This window comes from Corapipo altera, unplaced genomic scaffold, assembly GCF_003945725.1.
Source record: "Corapipo altera isolate COAL_440 unplaced genomic scaffold, ASM394572v1 301, whole genome shotgun sequence".
In the NCBI taxonomy this organism is placed as follows: Eukaryota; Metazoa; Chordata; class Aves; order Passeriformes; family Pipridae; genus Corapipo; species Corapipo altera.
The window spans coordinates 970,451-996,720 of NW_020884926.1; the positions used below are offsets into that span (position 1 = coordinate 970,451).

General features: G+C 47.0%; 2 protein-coding genes across 11 annotated transcripts in view; one reads left to right on the forward strand and one right to left on the reverse strand.

Annotated features, from left to right (window-relative positions):
- PLCH2 (phospholipase C eta 2) overlaps positions 1-23,433 on the reverse strand; it is a 69,837-nt gene extending 46,404 nt beyond the window's left edge. For 4 of the 8 annotated variants that reach the window (XM_027657980.1, XM_027657984.1, XM_027657979.1 and 1 more), the window contains exons 1-3: positions 23,405-23,433; positions 22,725-23,239; positions 13,536-14,004 (exon numbers count right to left, since the gene is read on the reverse strand). In XM_027657980.1, the coding sequence (XP_027513781.1) occupies positions 13,536-13,647 (112 nt within the window). In that variant the 5' untranslated portion in view covers positions 13,648-14,004; positions 22,725-23,239; positions 23,405-23,433. Of the gene's footprint in view, positions 1-6,329; positions 6,517-13,535; positions 14,005-14,802; positions 14,917-21,059; positions 21,122-22,724; positions 23,240-23,404 lie in introns of those variants that run through there. The other 4 variants (XM_027657977.1, XM_027657978.1, XM_027657976.1 and 1 more) reach the window with 4 other exon arrangements.
- A 1,621-nt stretch (positions 23,434-25,054) lies between these two features.
- The window catches only part of PEX10 (peroxisomal biogenesis factor 10), a 3,582-nt gene continuing 2,366 nt past the window's right edge, over positions 25,055-26,270 (forward strand). The window contains exons 1-3 of one of the 3 annotated variants that reach the window (XM_027658136.1): positions 25,055-25,194; positions 25,282-25,362; positions 25,814-26,220. In XM_027658136.1, the coding sequence (XP_027513937.1) occupies positions 25,089-25,194; positions 25,282-25,362; positions 25,814-26,220 (594 nt within the window). In that variant the 5' untranslated portion in view covers positions 25,055-25,088. Of the gene's footprint in view, positions 25,195-25,281; positions 25,363-25,813; positions 26,258-26,270 lie in introns of all 3 variants that reach the window. The other 2 variants (XM_027658137.1, XM_027658138.1) reach the window with 2 other exon arrangements.

Consider the following 26,270-nt stretch of genomic DNA (forward strand, 5'->3'; position numbering starts at 1 on the left):
GTGACTGGCACTGGATGTGCTGCACATCCCAGGAAGATGCTTTGCATAATAAGTTCTGTGCCCTCCTGTGCAGTGAGATGCCGTGGTGCTGGGTAATTTTTTCACCACAGCATTTCTGAACAGACAACACACATTCTTTGTTATTTCAGTCTTAGATCTTTTTCTAATTCAGAGACTGCAAGAACTTAAGTGTTTTGGTGTCATGTTTTCTGTGAAGGCCCATTCTGGCTGTTCAAGGTTTTCAGGGAACACACATTCTTCCCAGCAAATCTGTGTTACATAAGATGGGAAGATGCTCTTGTCTAGCAGAGAAGGGGGGAAGGCAATGAAGAAAGAAGGGAAAGACAGTTTCAAACAGATTTTGGGGTCTTAGAAAGCCTTTAGAACTAAAGCTCAACTACCCACACATTGAACTAGTCCTGAGTTCTCAACCACTTCAGTGACAAGAATACCCCCAGTGTCACAACCCCAGCCCCACAGACACCGTGAGCCTTTATATGCTGCATTTCTGTTTCCTGTGGTGCTTTATAAACAAGTTGCCAACGTGTTTGTAAACTTCTGACTAAGAATCTGAAAGTGAGAGAAACAGTATTGTCTGGGCCACTTTGTTTAAGCACAAACACTTCAGTAAGTAGTTTACATTGTCTGCAGGTGATAAAATCTGCAGCTGCTGCAGCGACAGCTGCTGACAGACACGTGTTTGCTGCTGGAATTCGTGCTGCTTCTTTGCTGGTCATTAAAGGGAAAATGTGAAAAAAAAGCCCTTGGTTTGCTGGTCCCCTTTGTCCCTCCAGGTTTTACAGGTGGCAAGTGAAATGCTGTGTTATCCCTGGCTGTACAGCTGCTCTCTCTGTTGCACCTTTAAATGTCCAACAACCTCCAACCAGCCTGGACACAAAGCCAGCCCCACCTGGGACAGTGACTGTGGCTCTGCCGAGGCCTCACCTCCAGCCACTGCTCCCCCAAAATGCAGGAGATCTGTACAACCAGAGTCCTCAGGCAAACACCTGCCTGCCCTCGGGTATCCCAGGAAGGAGCTGTGATCCTGAGGATCATTTCCCTTCCCTGTCACTGCTGTTCCCACCTCCCAACACTTTCCCTGTCTTTTCCACTTAGTTTTGCCAACTCCTCCAGTGAGGTGTTAAACCTACAGTGGCCTGATTATCACAGAGGCATCCAAGCAACAGAGACAGGGCCCTTGGAGATCAATGTTAAATCACCTCAGACCCCTTTATTTCTCCACACAGTCTTTTTTCTCCCCTTAAAAACAGAAATGCATCACTACTCCTGCCTGAGTGCAGCCCAGCACAGTTCCTTTATTCCATGTCTCTGCTGTTGGCAGTGCAGGGAGCACACTCACACTCCTGCTCTGAGCTTTTGACAGGTTCCTGCCCTACAGCCCCTTGTCTGCAGAGCTCTGCTGCCGCCAAGAAGCCGTGTCAGCACTGAGGGAGAGCTGTGCAAAAGGCACAAGACAACCACAACCAGCAGAGAATCACAGCTGCCCGAATTGTATAAACGGTCCTTGGAAACAGGTAAAAACCTGCTCTCAGGAAATTGCATCTTTTGTGTGTGCTGGGGACGAGAGACACCCAAGGATGGGAACGGAGCAAAGAAATGAGTTAATCATTTCATTTTTCAGCAGACAGCACTCAGAACACCTGACACGTATGACAAAATCTCCTGAGCTAATTCTCTCCCCGACATCAAAACTCGCAATTCATTCAGTCACAGCTGTGACACGGATTCCTGAGCACAGACACAGCTCTCAGACACGGAGAGGGCAGGGCGAGGTGGAATCGATTACTAATTAGCAATAGCAGACACATATGGCTGCAGCCACAAGAAGCAGCTGTGCTGCACTCTGCTCCATTGTTCCAAACAAATTGGGAAGGATAAACGCATTGCTCTGTGCAGGCACGAAGGAGATGAGGCATTCATGCTTTGTTAAACTTTCCAGACACTCGAGGGTGTTTCAAAATTAGGATGCATGTTAAATTTAAGCAGATTTATTATCCACGTGTTCTGAATGTAATGAACACTTCACTGCCTCACATTTCCTACTTTAAAAATAGCCAATTTTCTAAACTGAACGCACACGTGTGTGTTGTGTAGGTCTGACAGAAAACCTTTAGTCACAGAGATGCTCTGAAGTAGCAACAAATGCCTAATTTTAAATGTTTTCCTACATATCTTTGCACACATGGCTTCAAGTGCCCACAAGAGCAGTTACAACAAAAGGCTTCCAAAAGTGCCAGGCCTTTGTAAGCCAAAGTGATTTTGGGTGCTTTGCATGGGAAGTTCTTAAATAAACAGTCCCATCATGAAAATTCCACCAAACACACTCGGAGCACTCCACCTGTTGCAAAAGTGAGGACAAACCCGTAAGGTCTGATATTCAGAGAGCTGCAACCCTGACGCATTTGAGTTTGGATCGACGTTTTCCAAACTTTGCTCTCACACATGAGGTGGGAGCAGAGGATAAAGGTGCAGCGACACGAGGAAAGCAGCACAGAGTGGGAATCATGGTTCACTGTCTGCACTGATTTGGGCTCTGGGTTCTTATTCAGGTGCAGCAACACCTTTTTGCACAGTGAAAAGGTATCTCAAATCAGAGGTTGTTCCAGTGTACTTTGCATTTTGTAATTATGGTGAACTCCCTGTGAGAAAGGTGCAATTCCCGCCTCAGGTTTTTGGTACAGACAAACACCCACCAAGACATATCCAAGCTCCACTGGAAAATTTTGGGCTTGTTCCTTTACTTCCCAGCACTGTTCTTACGCAATGCTTTAATTTAGACTATCCTGAGTACTGGTGCAGAATTAATCAGGTCAGTGGAGGGACTGCCAGCCACGATCACTGCACCTTTAAATACTTTTTTTGCTGTCAGTTCAACTGTTACTCTGCTATTTTTAAACTGGCCCCCAACTCAAGACCCACGGGCAGGGGGCAAGTCCTGCCCCAAAAATGCCACTGACAAGAGGCCACCACCCTCAGCTCTTGAGGTTATTCCCCTTTTTCCTACAGCTTGTTTACTGGATTGTTAAGCATTCTGGCAGCAAATGGAAGGGGGTGGGGAAGAAGACGAGCTGCCACATTTCTAAAATTAGCATCTTCTGTCTCCGAGAAGCCTGTGGAGATTTAAAAAAATTAGGTTCCTCTGCAAGATGCAGAGAGATGTGGAACTGAAACTGCGTTACACAGCTAAAATCCTGAGCTCTACTTCATACCTGTGAGCCAGCTCACCTTCCCTTCCCCCTCCTCCCAGCTGGCAGTCAGAGACTACTACAAAAAATACAAAGCCCATTTATTATAGAAAGCAATTGCATTCCTTTGCCCTGTCATCCATAGGCAGCTCCACGGCACCTTCCACAGGAGCCTGGGAAGGCCCAGACCCATCTCCTTCACAGGTCATTCCCAGTGTGCTCCCAGACAGCACTGGGAGGGCTGCACCTCCATGGGCAGTGTTTCCATTCCAGAGCAGAACTGCAGTGACAAGTTCTTGTGGCCACACACCACCCTGAGAACACAACCAGAAGGGATGTGTTGATCTGTGCTAGTCACTAATAAACTGCATCAGTCAAAGGACTGATGGTGCCTCGGTTCCTCCAGTGCCACCAGTGAAGTGTTCTGCTCTAAAACACCAGCAGTGGGACAGAGTTGGGCTGCAAAACCTCCACCAGAACGCTGCTCCCTCCCAGATGGGCCTGCAGTGAGACAGGGGAGAGACTCGGGACCGAGTCTCCTTTCCAAGGAGCAGCAAATGTGCCAAAGCCTCCCTTTGCTTCTCCTCCTCAAGGAACCAGAGACTCAGCCTTACAAGCACAGACCAGCACAGGCAGGATTAAAGCAGATGGGACTGGAAAGTTTTGGTCCAAAACTCCCCGTCCTTCTTTTAGTGATTATATTTATTCTACCCCAGTTACAAGTCTCAGTTTGTGTCTTCTAAGAACTATATTTGCTCAGATTTCTTTCAGGTGCCAGAAACATCAGCGTTCTCAGCTTTGCAGCAGAGAACAGTGAAAAGAATTGGAAAGGTTTTCTTTCAGCACTTCCACAAAGGAAAGTTCCCAAAATAATACATGTATTTTGGACCAAAATGTTTTGTTTCATCGAAACAGCTACTGACTGAAAAAGCACATGAGCTAGTGTACAGTATATATTACTTCTGAGCTAGTATATAGTATATATTTCTTATATATACACTGTAGATGAGATGCACCTCATGAAGTACAGCTTACAAATAGCACCCAGCTGATGCAGCTCATGCTCAGCACAGGAACTTGCTGCGAGTCAAGTCCCTACACAGATCTCTGCTCATCACTGCCAAATTCCAACTGCTGTCACCCCTCTCAGCCATTCTCTGCTGATGAAATGAGAGCACAGAATTCAGCTGATTTGATCAGGCAGCCTGAGCTCCAAAACCACAACCTGCCAGCAGCAGCTTCAGTGTTCTCAGTGACACCCAGACCCACCTTAGGTTTGCCCTCTCATGTTCGACCTCTCAGGCACAGCCCTCAGGAATTCCCAGGATCCAAATCCTTACAGGTGGCCAATGCCCTGGCACTGCTCTCTCTTTAAGGGAAATCCCTGCCCCCAACACCCAGTGAATTTAGCTCAGTCCTCACTGTCCACAGGCCACGGTTTGTTCCTTCTCACTGATGAATTATGGATGCCCCCCAAACACATCTGGTACTCAAATCACCAGTTAATAATGGATGAATAAATGAAGAGACTGCGCTGGGAGGAGAGAACTGTGGGGGACTCAACTTTGAATCCTGTGCTCCAGCAGCAAGCATCAAAGCTGTGCTGCCAGGCTTGACCTCAGCTGGGGTTTATTTTTAAAAGGGTTAGAACCAACCTCTCAGGAACATGAATGGCCAAACAGCAGGGACATGGCATGAAAGCTGGCCCAGAAATGCAGGGAAAGAATGAAACTCCAGATGAAAAACTTGCTAGAAGAACATGAGTACCAAAGGTCTTCGCTACCTTGTGTCAGGCTGAGCTGGGAGTGAAGGTCACCAGAGAATTGACAATTTTCACCAGAAATACACCGTTAATTCCTAGCAAAAAGACAGAGTTCTGGTTCACAAGAACTGATGCAGTTTGAAAATACAAAGCAGGCATTGTGACAGGCATTGGCATAGTTGCTGCCACACCACAACTTCATTTATGGGATGGCATGACCACGATTCCCAGAGCACAGAATCCAGACTTTATCCCTACCCAGCCTGTAAGAAGCTTGAATCTAATATCGGGTATTGCACTATTAAAAAAGCTCTTCCCGAGGAGGATTAATCATCCCAGTAGGACTGTGCAAGTGCATGTGAGATGAGTGGGGAAGGTTATATAAAGCCCACGGAGAGAAGAAAAATGCAAGAATAGAACTGCAGACCTGCTTGCACAGCACCTGAGTGCCTGCAGGTGCTTCTGCCAGGAGATGCATTGCCTGTGCTGGCTGTAATTTACTTGTCAGTCATTTGCCTGATTAATTATCTCCTCAGAACGGCTCATCACACGGGAGAGCTGAAGTGTTACTACCCTCCCTGGGGACCTGAGCCTCCGACAGACAGGCACGAGAACACCCCCCTCTGCACAGGCATGAGCTGACAAACACACAGAGCCCCAGAAACACACACCCCACTGCAGAATATCTGACACCTACACATGTTAATGGCCTTGATGAACTGTGCACCACAGGCAAAGATAAGAGTGAGTGCACAGTCTGCTCAGCAGAACTCCTGTAACCCCTGGGAGCACAGGTAGCTCAGCCCCATGTGCCTGCTCCAGGAGCAGTGATGGATGGTGTCAGGGAGTGATGGGGAGAGGCCAGCACAGGGCACTCTGCTGCAGACTCTTATTAAAAGCCATCCTTCCTTTCCTCCATCAGCAAACTTTGCCAGGCACACTCACATGCAGTGTCTGCAGCTGCTGGAACTGCCGTGAGTGAACAGCTGGGAATTGCTGTGTCTTCAGCATTCCCGTTCCTCTGGAGCAGTGCACGTTTCCTTTGCTGTAAGTGGGGTGGATTTTCATTTACTTAACAGTCTTCATACTCATCTAGATACTATGGCCATAATTAATAAAACATGCCTCTCTAAAGATAAAAGAGCTTTTGGAATGACAGTGTGCTGATAAGATCTGAAAAATATTACCCTCTTACAAACAGGGTCAAACAGCTAAATATCTCTGAGCAAGTGAGAAAAAAGGAAGAGTAATGTGATGGTATCAAAGTACTACTAAACAACAACTGAGCCCACAAGCACGAGTGCAATTTATCCTCTAGCTAAAATTCCAGTGTATGCAATAAAAAGAGTAAATCCACCTACTGTGCTTCTGCGATGGGCTTCCTAAATCCATCGTCTTGGAGAAATAAGAGTATTTTTCTCAATTGCCTGTGTTAGAATGTAAACATACTCTGCATTTTCCCTCCGTCTTGCTCCCTCTTCTGCAAGTCCCTCTGTGTGTTCGTGTGAGAAGGCAGTTGAAGTTTCATCCCATTTATTAGCTCAGTCACTGAGGAGTCACTGTCAGTGCTGTGATGGTACAAGCTCCTTCACTGAGCACAACACCGAGGCAGCGGGGGAGAGAAGAGGTAGGATTTGATCTAAACTACTTTTTGCTGGAACAATTAACTCTTCCCTGACTGACATCTCCTTCCTGGGATCTCTCGTGCCAGTTGACACTGAAATGTGTCACCAGGGAATTCTTTATGACAGCTGTTTAATGCTCCTGTTCCTCCTTTTAAGGTTTTCTCTGCTTTTCTCTTCCAGTGCTTGACTATGAACCACAGTCAGACGCTGCCACAGCCGTGATTTCCTACAACCACACGAGGTGCCCCGTTTCAAATATGCCAAAGTGACTCTGAACCACAAATCCTGTGAACTTTTCAAGTCTACTGTGTCAGTCACTAACAGCTTCTAAAACTCATAAAGATCTCTAACAGAGATTTATTCTCCACCAACTAATGCTCACTTCTTTTTAAAGCCTCTGACCCCGAACATCCAAAACTGAACAAAATTATTTGCAAAGAACACAAATGCACTGCTGCTAGAAAAATGAAATGTGGGTGCTCCTGTCACATCCCCTTCCCCCCCAGACACTTGGATCTTCGAGGCAGCAGAAGAGAATCCTGGGCATTCCTTTGATGGGAATTTACAGGCAGGTAAAAATGGACCATCCTGCTGCACTTCCTCAATCCCTTGTTCTAATAAAGCAGCACAGTTGAGTAACAACACCCCAGAGCCAGCTCCACAATCAACCAGGACTGCAAAGCTTTCCACAGGTTTAGTGTTTTCCTGGGAGAACTACTCTCTCTCTCTCTCTCTCTCTCTCTCTCTATATATATATATATTTATAAACACTGTAGATATTTGCATCTCTTGAGAGTTTTAACTTTTTAATCCCTGCTCACAGTAAAACTTCTCTGATGCAACTTTTTACTTAGAGCTCCATGAGAAAAATGAGTCAAATGAACTAGATTTTCCTCATTAACCATTTTCCTCTGAAGGACAGCATGCTGGCTAAAGCACAGATCTTTTTATCCCCCCTCCTGCAAACAGTACTTTGTCATCCATCTATTCCTTATTTCTGCTCGTAAATGAGAACAAAACCTGTTCTGCAATCGTAGATCTGAATGCCAGGGCTTCTAACATATTTCTATTTATATTTTCATATTTCATTCTAGCAAGTGAGCATTTTGAACTTTCATTAAGCTTCATTTCTGGATTTTTAAGCGTTATCTTGACAGCAACCCAGCTCCTACATCTGCCACTCTTACAAAGACTTGCCTGGTGCTGGAGGACACTTTCTTGGAACAATTTTCCTCTGACTTTCACTGATGGTTTCACACATTCCAAGTACCTGCCTATGTAAACACGGTTCATTCACTGTGACACAACCCTCCAGTTTCCTCTTCTTTAGATCCAGTCACAAACCCTGCTGGCCTAGTGGGAATAGACACCCCCCCTTTCAGTTTAGTAGGAGATACAGCAGTTTTAAGGGGATTAGAACAGTCTCTAAACAGGTTTAAAATCTTTTGTCTTCTTCACTGAGTCAATTGCCTGGAACTTCAGCATTTCAGGAGGGAAAAGATTATTACTTCGGGGAAATATCATGGTTCTGATATTGCCAAAAATAATCTCATTGACTCTTGTCTAAACTCTTCACAGCTCTTCTGTTTTGTGCAGAGCTTTTTCAGCATAGAAGGTCTGTAATGGAACAGCTTCTCTTCACAGGTTGACCTCGTGGTTTGTAGCTCTGAGCTCATGTGCTAAGAGCATTCTCATTTCCTCACCCTAGAGCCAGTGAAGACTCCTGGCTTTGCCTGGGAGAAGGCAGCAGCCACCCATCAGGCAGCTCCTCACAGTTTGATAACTGTATAAAACCACTGTGATTTGCCTCAGAAGACAACTGTAGTTATTTGTTCTCTGGAGAAACAAAGCATTCCAATCCCTGATGAAGCCTTTAACCTCAGATCGAACTGGCAGATAAGAGTCTGATGTGGAGATAAACAGAAAAGTGCTTGGAGATGAAGGGCACTGAAATGCTTTGGGAGCTGAGCAATCCTGGGAGCCAGGCAGGTTTCATGGTATCACAGCCAGGGATGGTTTGGGTTTTAAAACACTCTGTGCCCAACTGCCAGTGCAAATCAAAGCCAGCCTGTAACAGTGCAGGCTGTAGGACCCACAGGCTGAGAGTCACCTGTATTTGCATTCAGTGACTTTGGGGGGTTAGTTTTACCACAGCTATCAGCAGATACAAATAATTTACCTGTGAGAAAGAGGGAGAGACTGAGCTGTGCTTAGGGTGCCTCCCAGAGCAGCATCTCCTGAGCAGCTCTGACTGACAGGCTCATTCACAGCTCATGGCAGTGTCTCCAGAGCTGCCCACAGATAATGCCAGTATAGATGTACTCCCTTAGAGGAGACTGGAATTGCTCCCCTCCCACCTCTGACAACACACGGGCTGAGGGCCCATCTGAATGAATAAAGGAACATATTTGTATTTTTAATTGTTCCTGCACTGGTTCAGTCGATCCAGAACTTAGTTTACCACCTCTAAACATACAGTACTTATTCCAACCACCTGAGTGAGCGCTGCTTTTACGTATTTCACTACTTTCAAAGAATCAAACCATAAAGAAACGTAACTTCCCCACTACCAGATCCACCTGTGAAGAACTTCTATTCTGCCTCGCAGCGGTTTTGAGGGAACACAGGAGCTGTTCCTCTGGGTAAAACCCCGCGAGTGCTGGCAGGAACAGCAGCACCCGGAGAGCGGGTTCCGAGGCAGGGGAACCTTTGCAGCCCCGCAGAGGTTCGGGCAGAGGCAGGGGCGGTTCGGAGCACACGCTCCCCCAGCAGATGGCAACAGAGGCACAGCCCAGGGACGAGCGACAGCCCGGGCTCGGGACCGCGTGTGCCAGCGGGGCTGCTCCTCCGGCGGGGTTTGTCCCACGACACCATCCCACAGCCTGTACAGGCAGCAACAGATGCATGAGAGGGACAGCGGGAACGCTTGAGGGGGAAGATTTTGCTGGAGGTGGAAGAAGAAACAGAAGGTACCAGTGATCTGGTTTCTAATCCAGAAAAAAACACCGGTTCTGCAGCAGAGTCCAGTCAGTGCCTGTTATCTCGTTTTCATAGTTAACTTTTACCACAGCAGCAGAGCTGCCTTATAAACTGAGTATGCAGGTAACACTCCCCTTTTTATTACAGTCTCACGATTGACCAGCACAGAGCAAAGAAAGGTGAGGCCCAACTGCAACATTCCCACTGCCAGTGGAGCACGACCAAAACAGTGAAGGACAGATCCACAGATTCACAACCTTCCACACATTCATCCCAACAGAACTCCACGAAGGTGGCTGTCAGTATTTCATGACTCTAAACCAAAATCCCTCTCCAGGGCCAAAGGCTGTGTGAACTGCAGACAAAGTGCCCCACTGCAGGTGTCAATTCATCAGCAGGCTCCTGCCCTCCAACAGATTGCACTGGGAATGTCTGTGCCCCTGCAGGAGTTAGGAGACTAAACACCTTCAGGCATCTTGGCACAGAGCCTCCAAGAACTACATTACAATACACTTCACTAAAAAAAACAGGCAAACAAAACCCCCAACCAAACAAAAGTAAGGAAGAAATTAATCTAGAAAGCCCTGTAGATTTTCATTGCCTGTTGAGTCTATTTGGGCTAAATGGCAAAGCATAAAAAGCTCATTTGTTTCAAACTAATCTCATTAAGGAAACAAATATACATTCCTCAATGCCAGAAAACAGAAATATATGAGTCACATCAGCTGAAAGACAAGACACCAAAGCTCAGCAGACCTTACCATAGTTATTTCAGTTCTGAATGGCTGAGGTTGAACATTATTATTATTATTATTATTTGTATTTCAGAATAGGTAATAAAGACCCAAACATGACTGGGAAGTGTCTGTTGTGCAATTCCCATTTATAATCAAAATAAGAGACAACAGAAGGGTGAAGTTACAAAAGCAGCCAAACAAGAAGTCAGTAACAGAATCAGAACCAGAGTGTGGGTCTGCTGAGCAGCCCAGGGTTGTATCCTTAGACTTATATCTCTATTACAACAGTCTGTGGGCTCATTAACATAAATTAGTATAAGCTGACATTGCCAACAAGGGAAACAATGGTGCATTCTGCAAACCTCACTTGTGCATTTCTGCCTCTGCAGCAAAAAGGAGGACAAACAGCAGCTGGCAGTGCTTGTTCCACTACAGCCTTACCCTGCATTCAGGGAGCAGAAAAGGTGTGGAAAACACAACTAAGTGGAGACTGTGCAAAAACTTCAGGACTCGGTGTCACAGTTTTGTAGCACCCGCTGTCTGTGCTGTAACAAATCGAGGGGAATCACGAGTTCAAACACCAAAGAGTGTTCAGATTGGATTCAAGCTGCACCACCAAAACCCAAACCCAGAGCAGGTGCTGTTCTTCACTCACTCACTCGGACAAGCAGAACTGGTAGAGCCACAGTATCAGGTCACACTTTATTTTAACTGATGGGCAGTTTCACAGAAATCTCACTTGAATTCAAGTGACTTTCAGACAGCTGGTGCCAGTTCAGTAACATCCCCTGTGTCTGTTCCTCAGCTCAGCCTGTCCCAGGTTTGGGCTGGCAGGACCTTTGCAGGTCCCCCAGTGCCAGCCTTGCCAGGGCAGCAGCTCTCCCGGGCAGGCAGATGTTCCAGCCCCAGCTGAGGGCCAGCTCCAGTCCTTCTCCAGGCTAATCTGGTACCACATATCTGAGCAAACAGGATTTTGCATGTCTGTGCACAGCACTCTTTCATCAGATTACAAGGGAAGAGTGAGTCTAGACATGTCAGAGCATATTTGAAAAATAGAGGATTACCGAATTTGCCATATACCTCCTGGATTCTGGACTCTCCCAATGCTGCTGTAATAATGTTTAATGACATTATATATAATCAAATTATGTAAAAGTTAATTGCATTCCACTCAGATTTCCTTTTTACATAGCAATCTTCTGCCTCATCCATATACAACCTACGCAGATGAGAGAGGTTTTTACTCCAAAAAAAAAAAAAAAAAGGCAAGAAGTTTTGAAAACTGTCTCAACTGATAAAACATCTCAAAGCTGCACAAGAGTGCCAAGAGCTCCAAGCCCTCTAAGAGGAGTAAGTACAGAAGTAGACTGCAAGTAGCTACGAAACTCTGGGGCCAAATGATCAGTTGAGGAGCTTTTATTTAACTGCACTGGATTTACTCCAAGCAGTGATTTTACTCTCCAGCTCCATCATTTCCTAAGTTTTCCTGCAGATGAACTCACCCAAGCAAGCAAAGGAAAGCATCCCATGTGGGAGGCTGTTATTTGTGAGGGCCCAGCTGCCCCAGCAGCAGCTCAGCAGGGCCAGGTCAGTCTGGGCAGGTTGCTCAGCATTGGTTCCAGTGCAAAGGGAGGGAAATCAGAGCTGTCCCTGCACTCAGATGAGTCCTGGAAAGGGTTAATGGGGGGTGAGGCCAAGCTCCAGTGGGTGCTCTGACCCAGCCTGCAAAGGGATTCCTGAGCCCACACCAGCTTTTGTTCAGGTCCAGACCCACTGGCACTGGAATGCTGGAAGTGCTGCCTGTGCACAATGCAGACTTTCTCTCCCTCCAGCTATTCCTGCCGTTTCTTTGCACTTTGTCCCAGGTTTGCACACTGGCAGAGCTTTATGTGCAGAAGTATGGAATGCACAGTCAACAAACCACAAATAAAAAATGAGTTCCCTAAAAGCCAGCCCATGTGATACAGCAACAGCTGGGACACACCATCTCACTGCTGCAGTGCCAGGGGTGCAATGCACCTATTGCACCTCTACATTTCTGCACTTCCCTTTTTCAAACCTCTTGCAAATCCATTCATGGAGAGAAGCACGTTCAGACAATGATAAAACACGATGGCTACCTCCACCAGGGAAAAATACTAAATAAGAAAGATAAGAAGTAGTGTAATGACAGTTAATCATGGATTATATTTCATTGACAGGCTATTTTTAATACACCTGTTTTAAAGATACATACGGATACATTCAGCTAGTAAAAAATATACTTATCAGCCCAAACTGTAAGCCAGCAGAAAGCCAAACTGATCTCACAATTGCTGGAAATTTAACCAAGATTATGAAGTTAGTTCCTGTGAGCCAAAACTTTTAATGTTGTCTACTTCATGACTGTAAGCAGTAAATGAAATGCATTTACAGCAAATGAGTCTTGTGTTGAATAAATGAAGTTCTGATTTAAATATTGAGCTAAATCACCTCTTTTTTTTTTTATTTTAAATGCAAAAAACAGCTCCTCCTCTCTCAGATCTCTCCCATAGCACAGATTCATCTGCCACAGACATCAGTTACACAATTCCCTCCCTCCTACCCATCTCCAGTCTGCACTTGATGTGCACAATCACATCTGTAATCTCCAGAGCTTCCTAAGAGAAGAGCTCATTTTCCTCGGCCGAGCTGTCAACACTGAAAAAAGAGCAACAGCCAACAATAGTTATTCTTTGGGCCCTGCCTCTCTCAGCTCAGATCAGACCTCATGGCACAGAGCCACAACCCCAGGCACTGTAAATCCCAGTCTCATCAACTCCAAGAAAGATTTTCCAGAAGCACTTGAAAGAATCAAGGAAAAAAGTTGCAATCTCTTGACAATCTCATCCTACATTAACTTACATTTTTTTTTTCAAATTTTAGGAATTCTACAAATGAGGGTCCCTTCATGTGACTGAAACCTCACAGAGTGCACAAGGACAGAAGAAAGATTGATTCCAAGATATCCTTAGTGTGCAGGGCAGTGGTTGTCTTTTTAGCACACTTTACACAAACTTTAGTCACCATACCAACCACACAGAAAAAAAGGGACTGAGGAACACATAATCACAGTTCCCTCCAATTTAAAGAGAACTAGGAGTCCCAGATGAAATCTCAATACAATAAAAGTCGATTTGAAGGAAAAGAAAAGAATCTCTTCTCAGTACCAAACTCTTAGATGAGGGAACAAGAACCTTCCACTTACCTCCCGTGAGGTTGTTTGCAGAGAGGAAACGGAAGCAGTTCCTGTCGTGGAGCGTGGAGTCTTCCCTCTGTGTCAAATCCCCTGCTGCAGGTTTTGGAGAAGGCAGAGCCATCTCCAGCTCTCAGAGCAACAGAGCCTGCTCCCAGCAAACAAAGTAACTCAGGGCAGATATCTGCAGAGAGTCAGGCGAGGAATAAAAATATCCCAGAAAAAGCAACAATTTCAGGATGTTGCCGGCTTGCTTTGGAAGGGACAGTGAGTGCCTTCCTCGGAATTCCACATTCAGGAGACTGTCCTGCTTCAATCCTGCTGCCACATATTCCATGCATTGAACAGAGTTTATGGTATCAGAGTGGAGGAAGAACCAGGGAGCTCAGCCCTGACGGGAGGGGTGTGATGGCCTTTCCCAGGAGCACAGGAGTCACCAGCATTCCCTGTATCTTCCCAGCACCTCCTGCATGTTGCTAACCTGGAGAAGACAATTTTTGTAAATAGTGAAACTTACTTTAAGTGCTTATTGTACAATATTTACTGCAGGAACACAGCTGGATGACTTACAATGGACTGACCCCAGCAGACAGAACTCTTCTTTCCCTCCCACCAGTATTTTCTGTAGTCACAGAAACCTCTGCTCTTCCAGCAGCAGCTTCTCCAGAAGCCAAACTGCTCGTTTTATACACACACACATATATATAACAGATACATACACCTGACCCAGCCATTCTGTATAACAAGTGACTGTCTCAGCTGTATTTCCAAAGGACAGCTCTGAGGGCTCTGTGTGGTGTTGGCTTCTTCACTCATCTCTCACCCCTAAAGTTCCTTTCTCCTCTTACCTGCTATCTTCACACTGCATCCTCTGCCATTGCCTGGCATTCTCCTTCCCCTTTCCCACCTATCTTCTGCCCACTGGATACAGGAGACTCAGCTTTCCCAAACTCTCAGTGGATACCTTCCTCAGAGAAAGAAGGTCAAAGAAGGCTCACTCCAAAACACCAGACCTGGGATCCTACCTGGTGCTGGTAACTGTTTGAATCTCTGGGAGTCTCCTTCAGTTTGTAATTACAAGCTGAGCTCTGAAACATTGCCCTAACATGTTGTGTTGTGAAAGCACAGATCCAGTTTGACATTATTTTAAAGAGAGAGGGCCATGAGGCTCACTATTAATTTACAGTGAGCAGAAATAGAGGAGGGGGTTTGAGATATTTGTAGCAAACCCTGAGTAAGAGATGTCCCTGGTGGAGCACCTGCCTGTTTGAAGCTGTACCTCTTGTCCTGTCTTTGGTCCCTCATTCAGCTTCTTTGGGAAGTCACCTCCTCCCTGCCATTATCTTTCCACCAAGCCCCACCTTCTCCATGTTCTGTGTTGTCCAAACCTCCTCTGTTGAAAGGGAACATGTCAATCAGTGAAGTAACACCCACATGTGGAGCCAAATGCATGGAAATTCATCCACGGCACAGCAGTGCTTAGCAATATTAGTCCTGGAGGAATTCAGTGTCAGTAAAATCATTTGTTTCCACATTTAAATGGCAAATAGCTCAGGGGGGGCATCCCCGTGGCTCTGAAAGAGTTTTGGGCATATCAGAGGATGACATTCATTTGGTGAAGAATGTGTTTATTCTGGAGTCACCAAAACCAAGATTATAAACTTAGGGCAGATTTCACAAACTGACTGGAGGTAGTAGATTATCAAAGATACCCTTGTATGTGCTGTCATCTGTAATTGTACCCCTTCATCATTCTCTGACACATACATAATTGGTTAAAGGAATACAGAGCAAACATGCTGCTTTAGGCTGAACAAAAGCAATTCAGACATTTCCATGTACTCATTTTGCACATCCCCAAATAAATGTTTGTGGGGGTTTTTTTCCTTTAAACTAATCCTTGAATCAACACCAAAAATACATTTACTCACACAGAGCTGAGTTGTTTTTTCTAAAACAGAACCAAAACTAGATATTAGATGGCATCTCAGAATTTAAATCATCTGTGTCCACTGCAAAAGCCAAAACTGCACTCGACAGCACTTGTGGAGCTGCTCCACTGCAGTTCTGGGCACTGTCCCACAGCCTGTGAGGGATCCTCTGCTCTGGGCAGCTCCCAGCCCCAATTCCATAGCCACTGGCCACAGAGGGCCATTTCTGGCACGTGTGCACTGGGTGTTTAACCCTGAGGTGAGTGCAGGAAGCCACAGCTCCCAGGGCAGATGGAACTGCTTTAATACAAGATCAGCCCGTGTCCTTCTCAGAGAGTTGAACTGGGGGGTAGTTACTTTGTCAGACCCTCTCACCTCTTTGCTTCAGGGGTTTTTTGGAGGGTCATTTCCTGTGCTGGAAGTTCAATCACTGTGGCTCATTATACACCAAAGAACATATCCATGAGGGTGAGGAAGAGTGACTGGGCACGGATGTTCCTGCTGGCATGGACTGGCACCATTTCAGTGAAAGCAGATGAGCTGCAGTGCTTTACGGTTCTGTGGCTCATTAAATATTTTACTGCCTTGAGTTACATCAAATTCATGTTCTTTACTCTTTTTTTTCTGCTGTGAAAGTGAAGCTACTTCAGGCAGCTGATCTCTGAACATCTGTTTTCATACAAAAGATGTTCTTTCTTCACTCAGCCCTGCCTTTTGCAGCTTATTACAGGTCCTCAGAGTTCCCTTCTTCCCCTCCCTCTCTGTTCAGAATACCTGTATTGTTACAAAAAAATCAGCAAACTGAATGTCCCCATGTGCCAACGGAAAAGCACACAATTAATCCTTAAAAATACAAACTGGTATCTCAGAACAAGATTCAGGGGCCAGACTTCCTATTAAAGCAAATGAAAGGAGCTCAGTTGGCTTCCCTGGAAAATTTCTTGTGAAGATTGTCTAATGGAAAATATCAGTTACATTCTCTGAAAGTATTTGATCTTTGTTACACTGGGAAGCACTCTGGCTCTGAGAACAGCACTGCTCATTGACAGCAGACATCAAATAGCCAAAAGAGAGCAACTCTATCTGTTCAGACCACACCAACAAGATTTAAACCCTGCTCAGGCTAAGAGCCCTACCTGAGTGTTATTGTGGGAGGTTCTGTATTCCCTTGGAAAAAAGGGACTTGAACCCTAGAGGCAGGATACATATCACTTACAGACAAAAGAAGCTGTGTATGCCATAACAATCCTCTAGCCATTTTTATATCACTGCAGTATTAAAGTTTAACCCCACAAGACCTGCTTTTGTTCAGGGAGGTTTTGTGTGGCATCCACCAGCACTCAGACAAGCTCTGATATCCTCCCAGAGCAGACACCCTGATAGCGGGGATGAAACACAAACTGAGGCACTTCAACCTGAACGGTTTGATCAGGAAGCAGATCAATGGATAAAAGATCAAAGTGTTACCAAATGGGAGAGGAAAGAAACTACTTTAGAGCGTTTAAATGTGAGAGCCGGGCTTTGCTTTTAAGCTGCGCTGCGGTTCCCTCTGCCACGCTGCTCGTTTGGAGGAATGCGGCTCCTTTCCCGGGCAATTCCATCCCAGATAACCTGCACGCCCGGGCGTGTCACTGCACAGCCGGGGAGCAGCCAAATGAAAGGAGTCTGGTGCAGTCCTATGGAACAGGGGTGAGCCCACACCTCAGGGTGTGAGCCAACATTGCTTTTCCCAAGGGACAGAGCACACGCAGAACACCCTGACATGCCACCGAGTCCTCTGGCAAAGGACTCGGCCAAAAATGGAAGGGGAAAGCAGGGAAAAGGCAGTCAGGAAAAGAGGACTTGGGAATACCTTGCTGGCAGCCTGGTGGGTTCACCTTCACCCAGAACAGTCATCCCACTTGAAAGGAACACTCAACATTTGTCAGCTTTTCCTCACCCACCCCTTGCAGCCTGAGCTGGAGCTGCACATGCCAGAGAGCCCTGCATTTTTGTTGAATGATGTAACTGAATATTCCTTATGCAAGGAAGGAGACATTATTAAACCCAAATTCTTGATTTCAGGTTCACAGGGACTGTGCCATATGACTTTATGAAATCAAACATGGCATTTGCAACAATTTCTATAGGGGATGGACTTGTTTCTGATCCCCTTCTCTATTTATCCCAAATTGCCAAAACCTCTCTTGGTTTCACCAGCATTATTTATCACTCACCAGCTCCCAGACTGTCTGAAGTGACAATGGAAACAGCACACAACAGCCTCTTGCTTCTGAGGAACATTTACATTTCATATTAGCAAGGGAGAACTGGAAATTTCTACTAGAAGAGCAAAGGAACTCATTAAGCAAAGCTCTAAATCTCACCCAATAGCTTGAGTCAAAAGTACTTTGAAAATACAGGTTTTGTACTACAGACCACAAAAAACGAACAGCCTCAGAGGAGAAATGGGCAGAGGAAGATCTCCTTGTTTGGAGACAGATGGGAGATGATACTCTGGAAATGGCTCTGCTCACTTGGGAATTTGTGAGTCATGCTGAGGAGGAGATAGACTATGGCTCCAATGCCACTTGTAATCAAGTGATCTATAATTCTGATAATGTTCCTGCTGTCAATTATGCTGCCAGTCTTGGTCACTGTCCAGAAGACTGATTTTTTTTTTTCTTTTTTTTTTTTCTTCAAACTCATCTAAAGGAGCAGGAATTTCTTTTAAGAATAATGCCTATGAGCTTTAACCAAAGTGCTTTAGTTCCATGCAGCAGTTTATTGCTGCACTGACATTAAAGAATAACTTGTGCTGGGGGACTTAGAATGAAGGTGGCAACTTGTGTCCCTTTCATAAGTCAGTGGCAAACAATCAGCTTTCTGAGGGTGCCTGGTAGGGCCAGACCCCAACACTGCAGACAAGAAACACACGCTCACACTTGGCAACCCCACAAGGAGGCTGCATTTTTTAAATGTTTTCTTTTGCCAAACATCCAAACTAATTTCTTAAATTAATGAATCTCCTTTTTCATTAGCAGGAAGGGGTCTGGGAACCACTCAGTCCATTCTCATTTTGCCAAACAGAGACGTGAACAAATGGGAAATACAAGGTAGCAAGTCCTGGTCCGATAAATGTCAAAGTCCAGCTCTGCTTTGCTCACCACCTTATCATGGACTTCAGTACCTCGTTAGTCAATAAATAACATTACTCCCATAACCTCATCTCCCTCAGAACCTGTCTAAGCCCACAGAAGTAGGAGAGGTCACTGTAGGAGACAAAAAGCCTATGAAGTTATTTAACAGAGGGTCCAAACCCAAACCCACAGACTGCAGTCTCACTGCCCAAGGCACACAGCTCCAAACCCACTCTGTGTTCTGCAAACAGAACACCCCGAGCCCACGTGCCCAGGGCAGAGGGCAGCTCTAAGTGGGCAGTGCAACAGTTGGGAAGCCCCACCTTTAGCCAAGGCTCACTCCCAAGCCAAGGCAGTTCATGAGAGTCTTCCTGGCACTTCCAGCCACCTGAGAGCCCCTCTCCCTCCCCTCACAGCCACCTGCCTCCTACAACCCAGTGTGGTCACATCCTTGACACACCAAACCAACTAGAAAACGTCTCACTTCGTTCTTGCAGCAATCCCACTAAACAACATCATCATAACACATCCCAAAGTTGTGTTTTTGAGGTTCTCCTCTGCAGGCAATAAAAGCTTCTTCCAGGCACCTCAACTGCAGCTGCCATTGTTTCCTCGGGCTCCATTCCTTGCTCTGCTCTTGTTTAATTAAATAGAACACGAATTACATGTTTTCAGTCAAAGGCAGAGAAAACTTCCAGAAAATACATTCCAGCATCTAAGGGCACCGGGAAATCTGGAATAACAAGCTTTGGGGGGGAGTCACATTGAAGGGGAGAAGGGGCAAGGAGGAGCTTCTTTTAAGTTACCTTATGGTAAGTAGTCCTGCAGGGAGAGCTGGGAAGAGACATCTCTGAACACCAGATTCAACACAAAAAGCAGAGTTGCAAGTTTGTGCATAACGGCCCTTGGCAAACACAGCCGAGGGGATGGGAACTGCTCAGGCTCTGCAGCACCTCAGTCTCTCCCAGCAATGTTAACAGGGAAAGCTCCTTCACCTTCCCACCTGATTTCCCTTGTAATTCCTGAGGCAATCCAGAGCTCCCTGACAACTGTGAAGATGTCAGAAGAGTCTCCAGGAGCCATTCCCTAATTAACTGGAAACAAGTGAGGCTGTGATAAACAATAAAAGTGTGGGGCCAGCTCAGGACCAGGTACACAAAAATCAGTCTCTCAACTTTCATGCTGTGTTTGTGATGCAGATGGACCTGCAAACCTCGCTCAGGTCGTGCTTGCCCTGCTGTCTGCACCCAGGATTCCCCTCAGCCAGCCTCATGTGCCTGACAGTGAGGCACAGAAAAACGGGAGGCAGGAAACTCAGAACTCTGCCTAAGCTTGTGTAAAGATCTGTCACAGCCTGCACTGCTCAGGTACCTGTCCAATGACTCTGCTGTGCACCCACTGGGCTGAGGGGAAGTGCTCCACCCCCACAGGCAGATTAAACAATGAAGAAGAGGTTTGGAAATTCCCTGCGGATTTAGAGTCTGTGGAGACCAGAATTCCACAGTGACTTGCAGCAAACCCCGGGCTGAGATGTTCTCCCAGGTGGTCACTAACAGCTGTCCCCTTGGGGCTTGGCTCCTGTCACACAGAGCTTTCCTCTCCACCAGCTGCCCCTGACCTGGCCTGTTCCTGCTGCTCCTTCCCCAGCTGCCGTCAGGAATTACCCCAGAGAGGGATGGGAGGGTTTGCCACCATCCACAGAGCCTGGGGGATCCGTGGGAGCTGAACTCCCAGGGAAGGTCAGGACAATGGAAGTAAGGGGAAGAAGATTCTTTCTTCTTCCAGGATCTATTTCAATCGTAAGATCAGATTAATTTAAGCTCATCATGGGAAGAAGTGGGTCATTTTGGAGATAACCAACGCAGAACTGAGATATCTGGGTGCAGGAAAATTGTGGTGCAGTCAGTTCAGCTGATCCTCAGTAACTGAGAGACTGTCTTTACCAAAAAATCTCTTCAGCCTCATCCTAATACCCACTCAAGTTCATTTATACAGCCATTTTCTCAGCTCTGGACAAATGAACAAGCTCCAGTGATATTCACAACAATTTGGCCCCTCAGACTATATTTAGGTACTGAGGGCTCTGTGCAATTTGTTTCAAAACCAAACTGACATTGTGGTGTTCTAAAATTGTGAGTACAGAACCCTACACTCTATATTTTTTATTGCTTTATTGTTCCTGCAGCACCATTCACCAAGGTGCTCTCAGACACTTTAGGGTGAGTATGGAGTAGCTTTTAATTCAGCTAAATTACAGAAATGGTGAAGGCCACATAAAGAAAAAAACAAAAGCCTTTTCAGATAATGTAGAAGGAGCTTGGCCATAAACTAGAACATTGTCATCATTTTTTTGCAAGGCCAGAACAAAAAGCAACCAGAAGCAATGCATGACTGAAAGTTTTGCAGTGGTCTCTAGGGCATAAATTTAATGGTTTTCACCAAAATTTGCAGGCAAGACATTCCCTTGAAAAGTCTTTTTTACTTACCAATAACAAGGCATGAGTTAACAAAAAATCCATGTATCTGTGGCCCTAGAAGACTTGTGGCTCTATAAGATGAGAATCTCCATAAGCTGGGAGGACAAAAAAAAAATAACTTTCCAAGACTAACATAAAGATTAGACAAACTAAGGATCAGAATGGTAGATTTTTTGAGCCAAGAATGATCAAAATACAGGAGCACATCTTCCCAACACAGTCACTGAAGATAAGAGTCAGCAGGTCCCTAGTGTTTCATGGTTCAGTTATACAGGTTTATATATTCTCTGTGACAGAGGTAGTTCTGGTAGGAGAGTTTGTTAAATAAAGAAGCCCCTGTTAACTGCTCTGCTGTGTCAAACGTGTCTGTACCTGGTCATGCCTTCAGCTCTTTACACAGTGAGCCCTCAGTGCCCCAGAGCAGAGCCTGTACCAGGCAGTGCTCCTGCTGAGGAGCTCAGAGCCCAGGAACACTCCTCCCTGTCCCTCACACTGGCACTGAGGTCCTTGGAAGGCAGGAGCCCCCCACAGCCTGGCCTGCAGTGAGATAACTCACATTTCCTCAGCCCTGTCCTTCATCTGCACTAAACTGTTCCCCACAGCTAATCTTACTGGGCAAAAGACAATTCTCCCCAGCTGAAGTATCTTCCTGCTCAGTAAGGACAGAAAAAGCTCTCTTAATAGACAAAACTTTGACCACATTCTTTTGAACAATAAAGAAACGACTTAACTTTGAGCTGCATTCTGAACATGGCATCAGCTTCCTATCTCAGACTAACCACAGTCAGGAGTGAATCATACTTTACTTCTAGGTTATTTTTTAGCAGTTAACCCACCTCTGCCATGAAACAAAACATGACTGTAGAAATTATCACCCTGAGGATTCGGGGTATGTTTCAGACCTACATCTAAACTCTGGAGCCCGAGGCACTGGAAGCAGACACAGCACTGGCAATCCATCCATCCATCCACTGTTTGCCACATCTCTGCAACTGTAACCCGGAATTTTCTGTTCTTTCCTGCCATAAAAATGTTTCTCCATAGCCCAAAAGAATGCCAAAAAAAAAAGAGAAAAAGAAATGCATACTCTTTCGAAGTGTTGTGCATGTCTTTCCTTCCAAGTTAAGACTTTGCTGTTCAGTCACAGAACCAGCCACGTTATATTGCTTAACCAGTATTTTATTTAAATACCTGAAGTTTCTTTTGCATCCAGCCTCTCCTATCCAAGTCACTTTTCGTTCTGGCTCAGCACACCTGTGAAAGCTCAGGGCTCAGGTTATCACTTCAGAGTGAATGCACTGGTTTCTCACACCAGAAAAAGCAGTCCTCCAGTTAGAAAAGTCTAAACCTGAATCACAAATGAAGTTTGCTTCATCCCTACAAGTTCAGAGAGTCTAAAAACCTAGGACTAACAGAATTCCAAGGACCGAAATAAAACAAGCATTAGACATGATGCTCTTTCCATTCTCTCTCTTCCTTAAAAAAAAAAAAAAAAAAAAAAAGAGAGACAAAAGCAAAAGTAGTAGCAAACTCTTGCAAGCCCAAGGCTGGACAACTCCTGCGGTAGCCCCTTAGAAACTTTGATCCTAACGCCCAAGAGTGAGGAAAAGTGTTAAAACTACACCAAAATGCTCGCTGGAAGAGAAAGTAGCCAAGCAAACCCCAAGCACACACCTCTGTCTCTCCTGGGCGGACGGGCTGTCCCGGCTCCTGTGCGCGGAACATCGGGACCTTCATCCCCGGGACGCAAACGGGAGGAGGGACCTGCGGGGAGGGAGCGAAATCCCGCCCCGGTTTTACATGTTGAGGGCTCTCAGCTCTCTGATCACAAAGCGGCTTTACAGCCCCTGTTCAAACAGTTCAGCTCCAGGGTAACAAGTTTAAAGTGGGAGGAGGCAGAAGGGACCGGAGGGTGGTAACAATCCTGCACAGACGTTTCGTTCCCTTTCCATCTGCAGAACCTGTTCTTCAGGTTGGGAACTGAAACATCTGCCTGCTGCCCTGTTTGAAAGGCTGCACTCCGAACCTCTTCTCTCCTAACAGGTCTGCGGAGGTAAAATCATATTTTATAATGCACAGACAAGCAGCCTGTGGGAGGAAAAGTTAATCATTGCTGTGCACAGAGTTTGTTTTACATTTTGGACTTCCTTGTGGTAACGTCGGTGCAGCAACTCACTCCCCTGTCGGGTCTGTTAGAAGGAAAAGCAGAGAAGCATCCCATGGAAATTAAGTCTGCACAGAAACACACTTTGACTGTGCTGTTAAAAATAACTAACTCCACCAAAAAGAAATAGAGTGTCATTTACCACACAATCCCCCCCAAATAACAAACTTCTAAGGAGTGAAGATCTGACCTTCGGATGCCTGAACTTATCTTCAGCTTCATAATCTAATAGTTAACTGGTCATTAGCCAGGATTTCAGTTTTGGAAAAAAAGCTCTCAAGCTCTTCTTTGCTTTCTTGACCTATGAAATGAGAGCACAATATTCACCCACCTCAATAAAACAGCAATAAATATGTACCCCGCCCACTTAATAAAACACCTCTCTCTCATACAGAGAACAAATGAGACATTAAACCAAGCACAAGGGTCGACTCCTCTAACAAGTGTTCACAACCCAGATCTAGCCCTAAGATAAGTCAGCAGCAAAATGAAAGCGTGGTCAGGATGCACTTGTTGTTCTGCCTGTCGAAATAGCAACCAATATTTTTGTGGTGAGAAAAGTTATCGAGTGCTCTAATTTCAATCACTCTCTTCCCGTGTTTGGTGTTTTTCTCAACAATTGAGACACGTGAGAGGCACCGTGGAAACCACAAACACCGAAACACCTGGGAACGAACTGGAATTCCGAACGAAATTATTCAAGGATTGGTCAACTAGTTTTAATTTTGCTTTGTTTGTTTGTTTGTTTTTAATGTTGTCGTTTAGGGTGGCAGCTTCAAGTCTCTTACTTTGGGACGCGGAAGATCCTCAAAAGTTAATGTGGGAAGGTCCCATTCCAGAGCCCCTTTCCCTCGGGGTTTTTCCTTAGGCAGGCGCGCCCTCTATTGTTGCGCTACATAAAAGGCCCCAGCGCTTCCCCTTAATTCCCTCGCTCCTACAGCTCGGAGGGGACCATCCCCAGCTCGGAGGGAACCATCCCCAGCTCGGAGGGGACCATCCCCAGCTCGGAGGGGACCATCCCCAGCTCGGAGGGAACCATCCCCAGCTCGGAGGGGACCATCCCCAGCTCGGAGGGAACCATCCCCAGCTCGGAGGGGACCATCCCCAGCGCCGTCTGTGCCGCACCCGCTGCCCGCGGGACTGTTCGTGCGGGACCGGGGCGTTCTGCGCCCGCCCGGAGCCCTTGGGAGCTGTGCTGTGAGACACCAAACACCCCACACTGCCCTTGCACTGTGTTAGGTGGCCCCGGTGCCCCTTCCCCTCCCTTTTCCTTTTCCCTTTCCCCCTCCCCTTTTTCCCTCCCTTTTCCCCTCCCCTTTCCCCTCCTTTTCCCCTCCCCTTTTCCCCTTTTTCCCTCCACTTTCCCCCTTTTCCCTCCCCTTTTCCCTTTTCCCCTCCCTTTCCCCTCCCCTTTTCCCCTCCCCTCTCCCCTTTTCCCCCCTTTCCCCCTTTTCCCTTTTCCCTCCCCTTTCCCCTCCTTTTCCCCTCCCCTTTCCCCCTTTTCCCCTCCCCTTTTCCCTTTTCCCCTCCCTTTCCCCCTTTTTCCCTCCCCTTTCTCCCTTTTCCCTTTTCCCCTCCCCTTCCCCCTTTTCCCCTCCCCTTTTCCCCTTTTCCCCTCCCCTTTTCCCCTTTTCCCCTCCCCTTTCCCTTTTTCCCTCCCCTTTTCCCTTTTCCCCTCCCCTTTCCCACCTTTTCTCCTCCCCTTTCCCCCTTTTCCCTTTTCCCCTCCCCTTTTCCCGCCCTTTTCCCGCCCCCTCACGCCGCCGCGGTGACGCGATATCCCTGCGCGGCGCGCGGGCGCTCCGCCCGTGCCGGGGGTGCCGCGGTGCCGCCGCCGCTCGGGCCGCGCGCCGTGTCCGTCCGCGCGGGGGGCGATGGCGATGGCGGGCCCGGCGCGGCTGGTGCGGGGCGGGCAGAAGGACGAGCTGTACCGGGCCGGGCTGCGCAGCGGGGCCGGCACCGCGCTCCGGGGGCTGGCGGGTAATGCCCGGGGGGGGCGGAGGGGGCGAGGGGGCTGGTGCAGCGCCCGGGTCGCACGGGTGCGGTGACAGCGGCCCCGTCCCGCAGGTGCCCGGCCGTGGCTGCAGTGGCGGCGGGAGGTGGAGCTGCTCTCCGATGTGGCCTATTTCGTGCTCACCACGCTCTCAGGTAACCTTTGCTACCAGGTTTTATCATTTCTCTCTCGTTTCTCCCAATACGTGACAGCGGCTGTGCTGGGGATCACCTGCTGAGGCTGCTCCACGGTTCTCTTTAATGAGGGGGTTTGTTTAAACACCTTTTATTAAACATGAAACCACTAAACTGTCCAAGTTTGGCTTCAAATACAGCACTTTATCAGCACAGATTCACATTCTTCTGAAAGCAGAAGCTTTTTACAAAAGGGCTGTCTGACACCATGACAGGTACCCCTTTAGTCCTCCATCCGCTGCTGATACCGGTGCTGCAGACGCTGATGTAACCGAAACACTTGTCCAACACGAAAAAATGCAATTATTTCTCCGAGTGCAAAGCCTGCTGAGCTGTGAGCTGAGCAGCCTGTCCCCACAGGCGGATCCTGCAGTTGCCATCTCACCCTGGTCTCTGTTGCACGTTTATCCAGGGTATCAGACTCTGGGCGAGGAGTACGTGAACATCATTCAGGTCGACCCCAGCAGGAAGAAGGTGCCTTCTCTGCTCCGCCGGGCCGCCTTCATCTCCCTGCACACCGTGGTGCCCTACTGCCTGGAGAAGGCCCTGCTGCACCTGGAGCACGAGCTGCAGGAGGAGGGTGAGGAGTCCCGGAGCCCCGGGAGCGGCCCAGCAGCGGCACTGCCCAGCAGGACCTTCCTGCGCAGCTGGATCCGCAGGCGGCTGGGGCAGCTCCCGGAGCAGCAGAGGAAAACTGCCTCCCAAGCTGTGTATGTCCTGAAACAATCCATCCCCCTGCTGCACCGGCTCCACCTGGCGCTGTTCTACATCCACGGCACCTTCTACCACCTCTCGAAAAGGGTCGCGGGCATCTCGTATGTGAGTGACGTGTTCCGTGTCTCACGTGTCAGTGACGTGTTCCTTGTCTC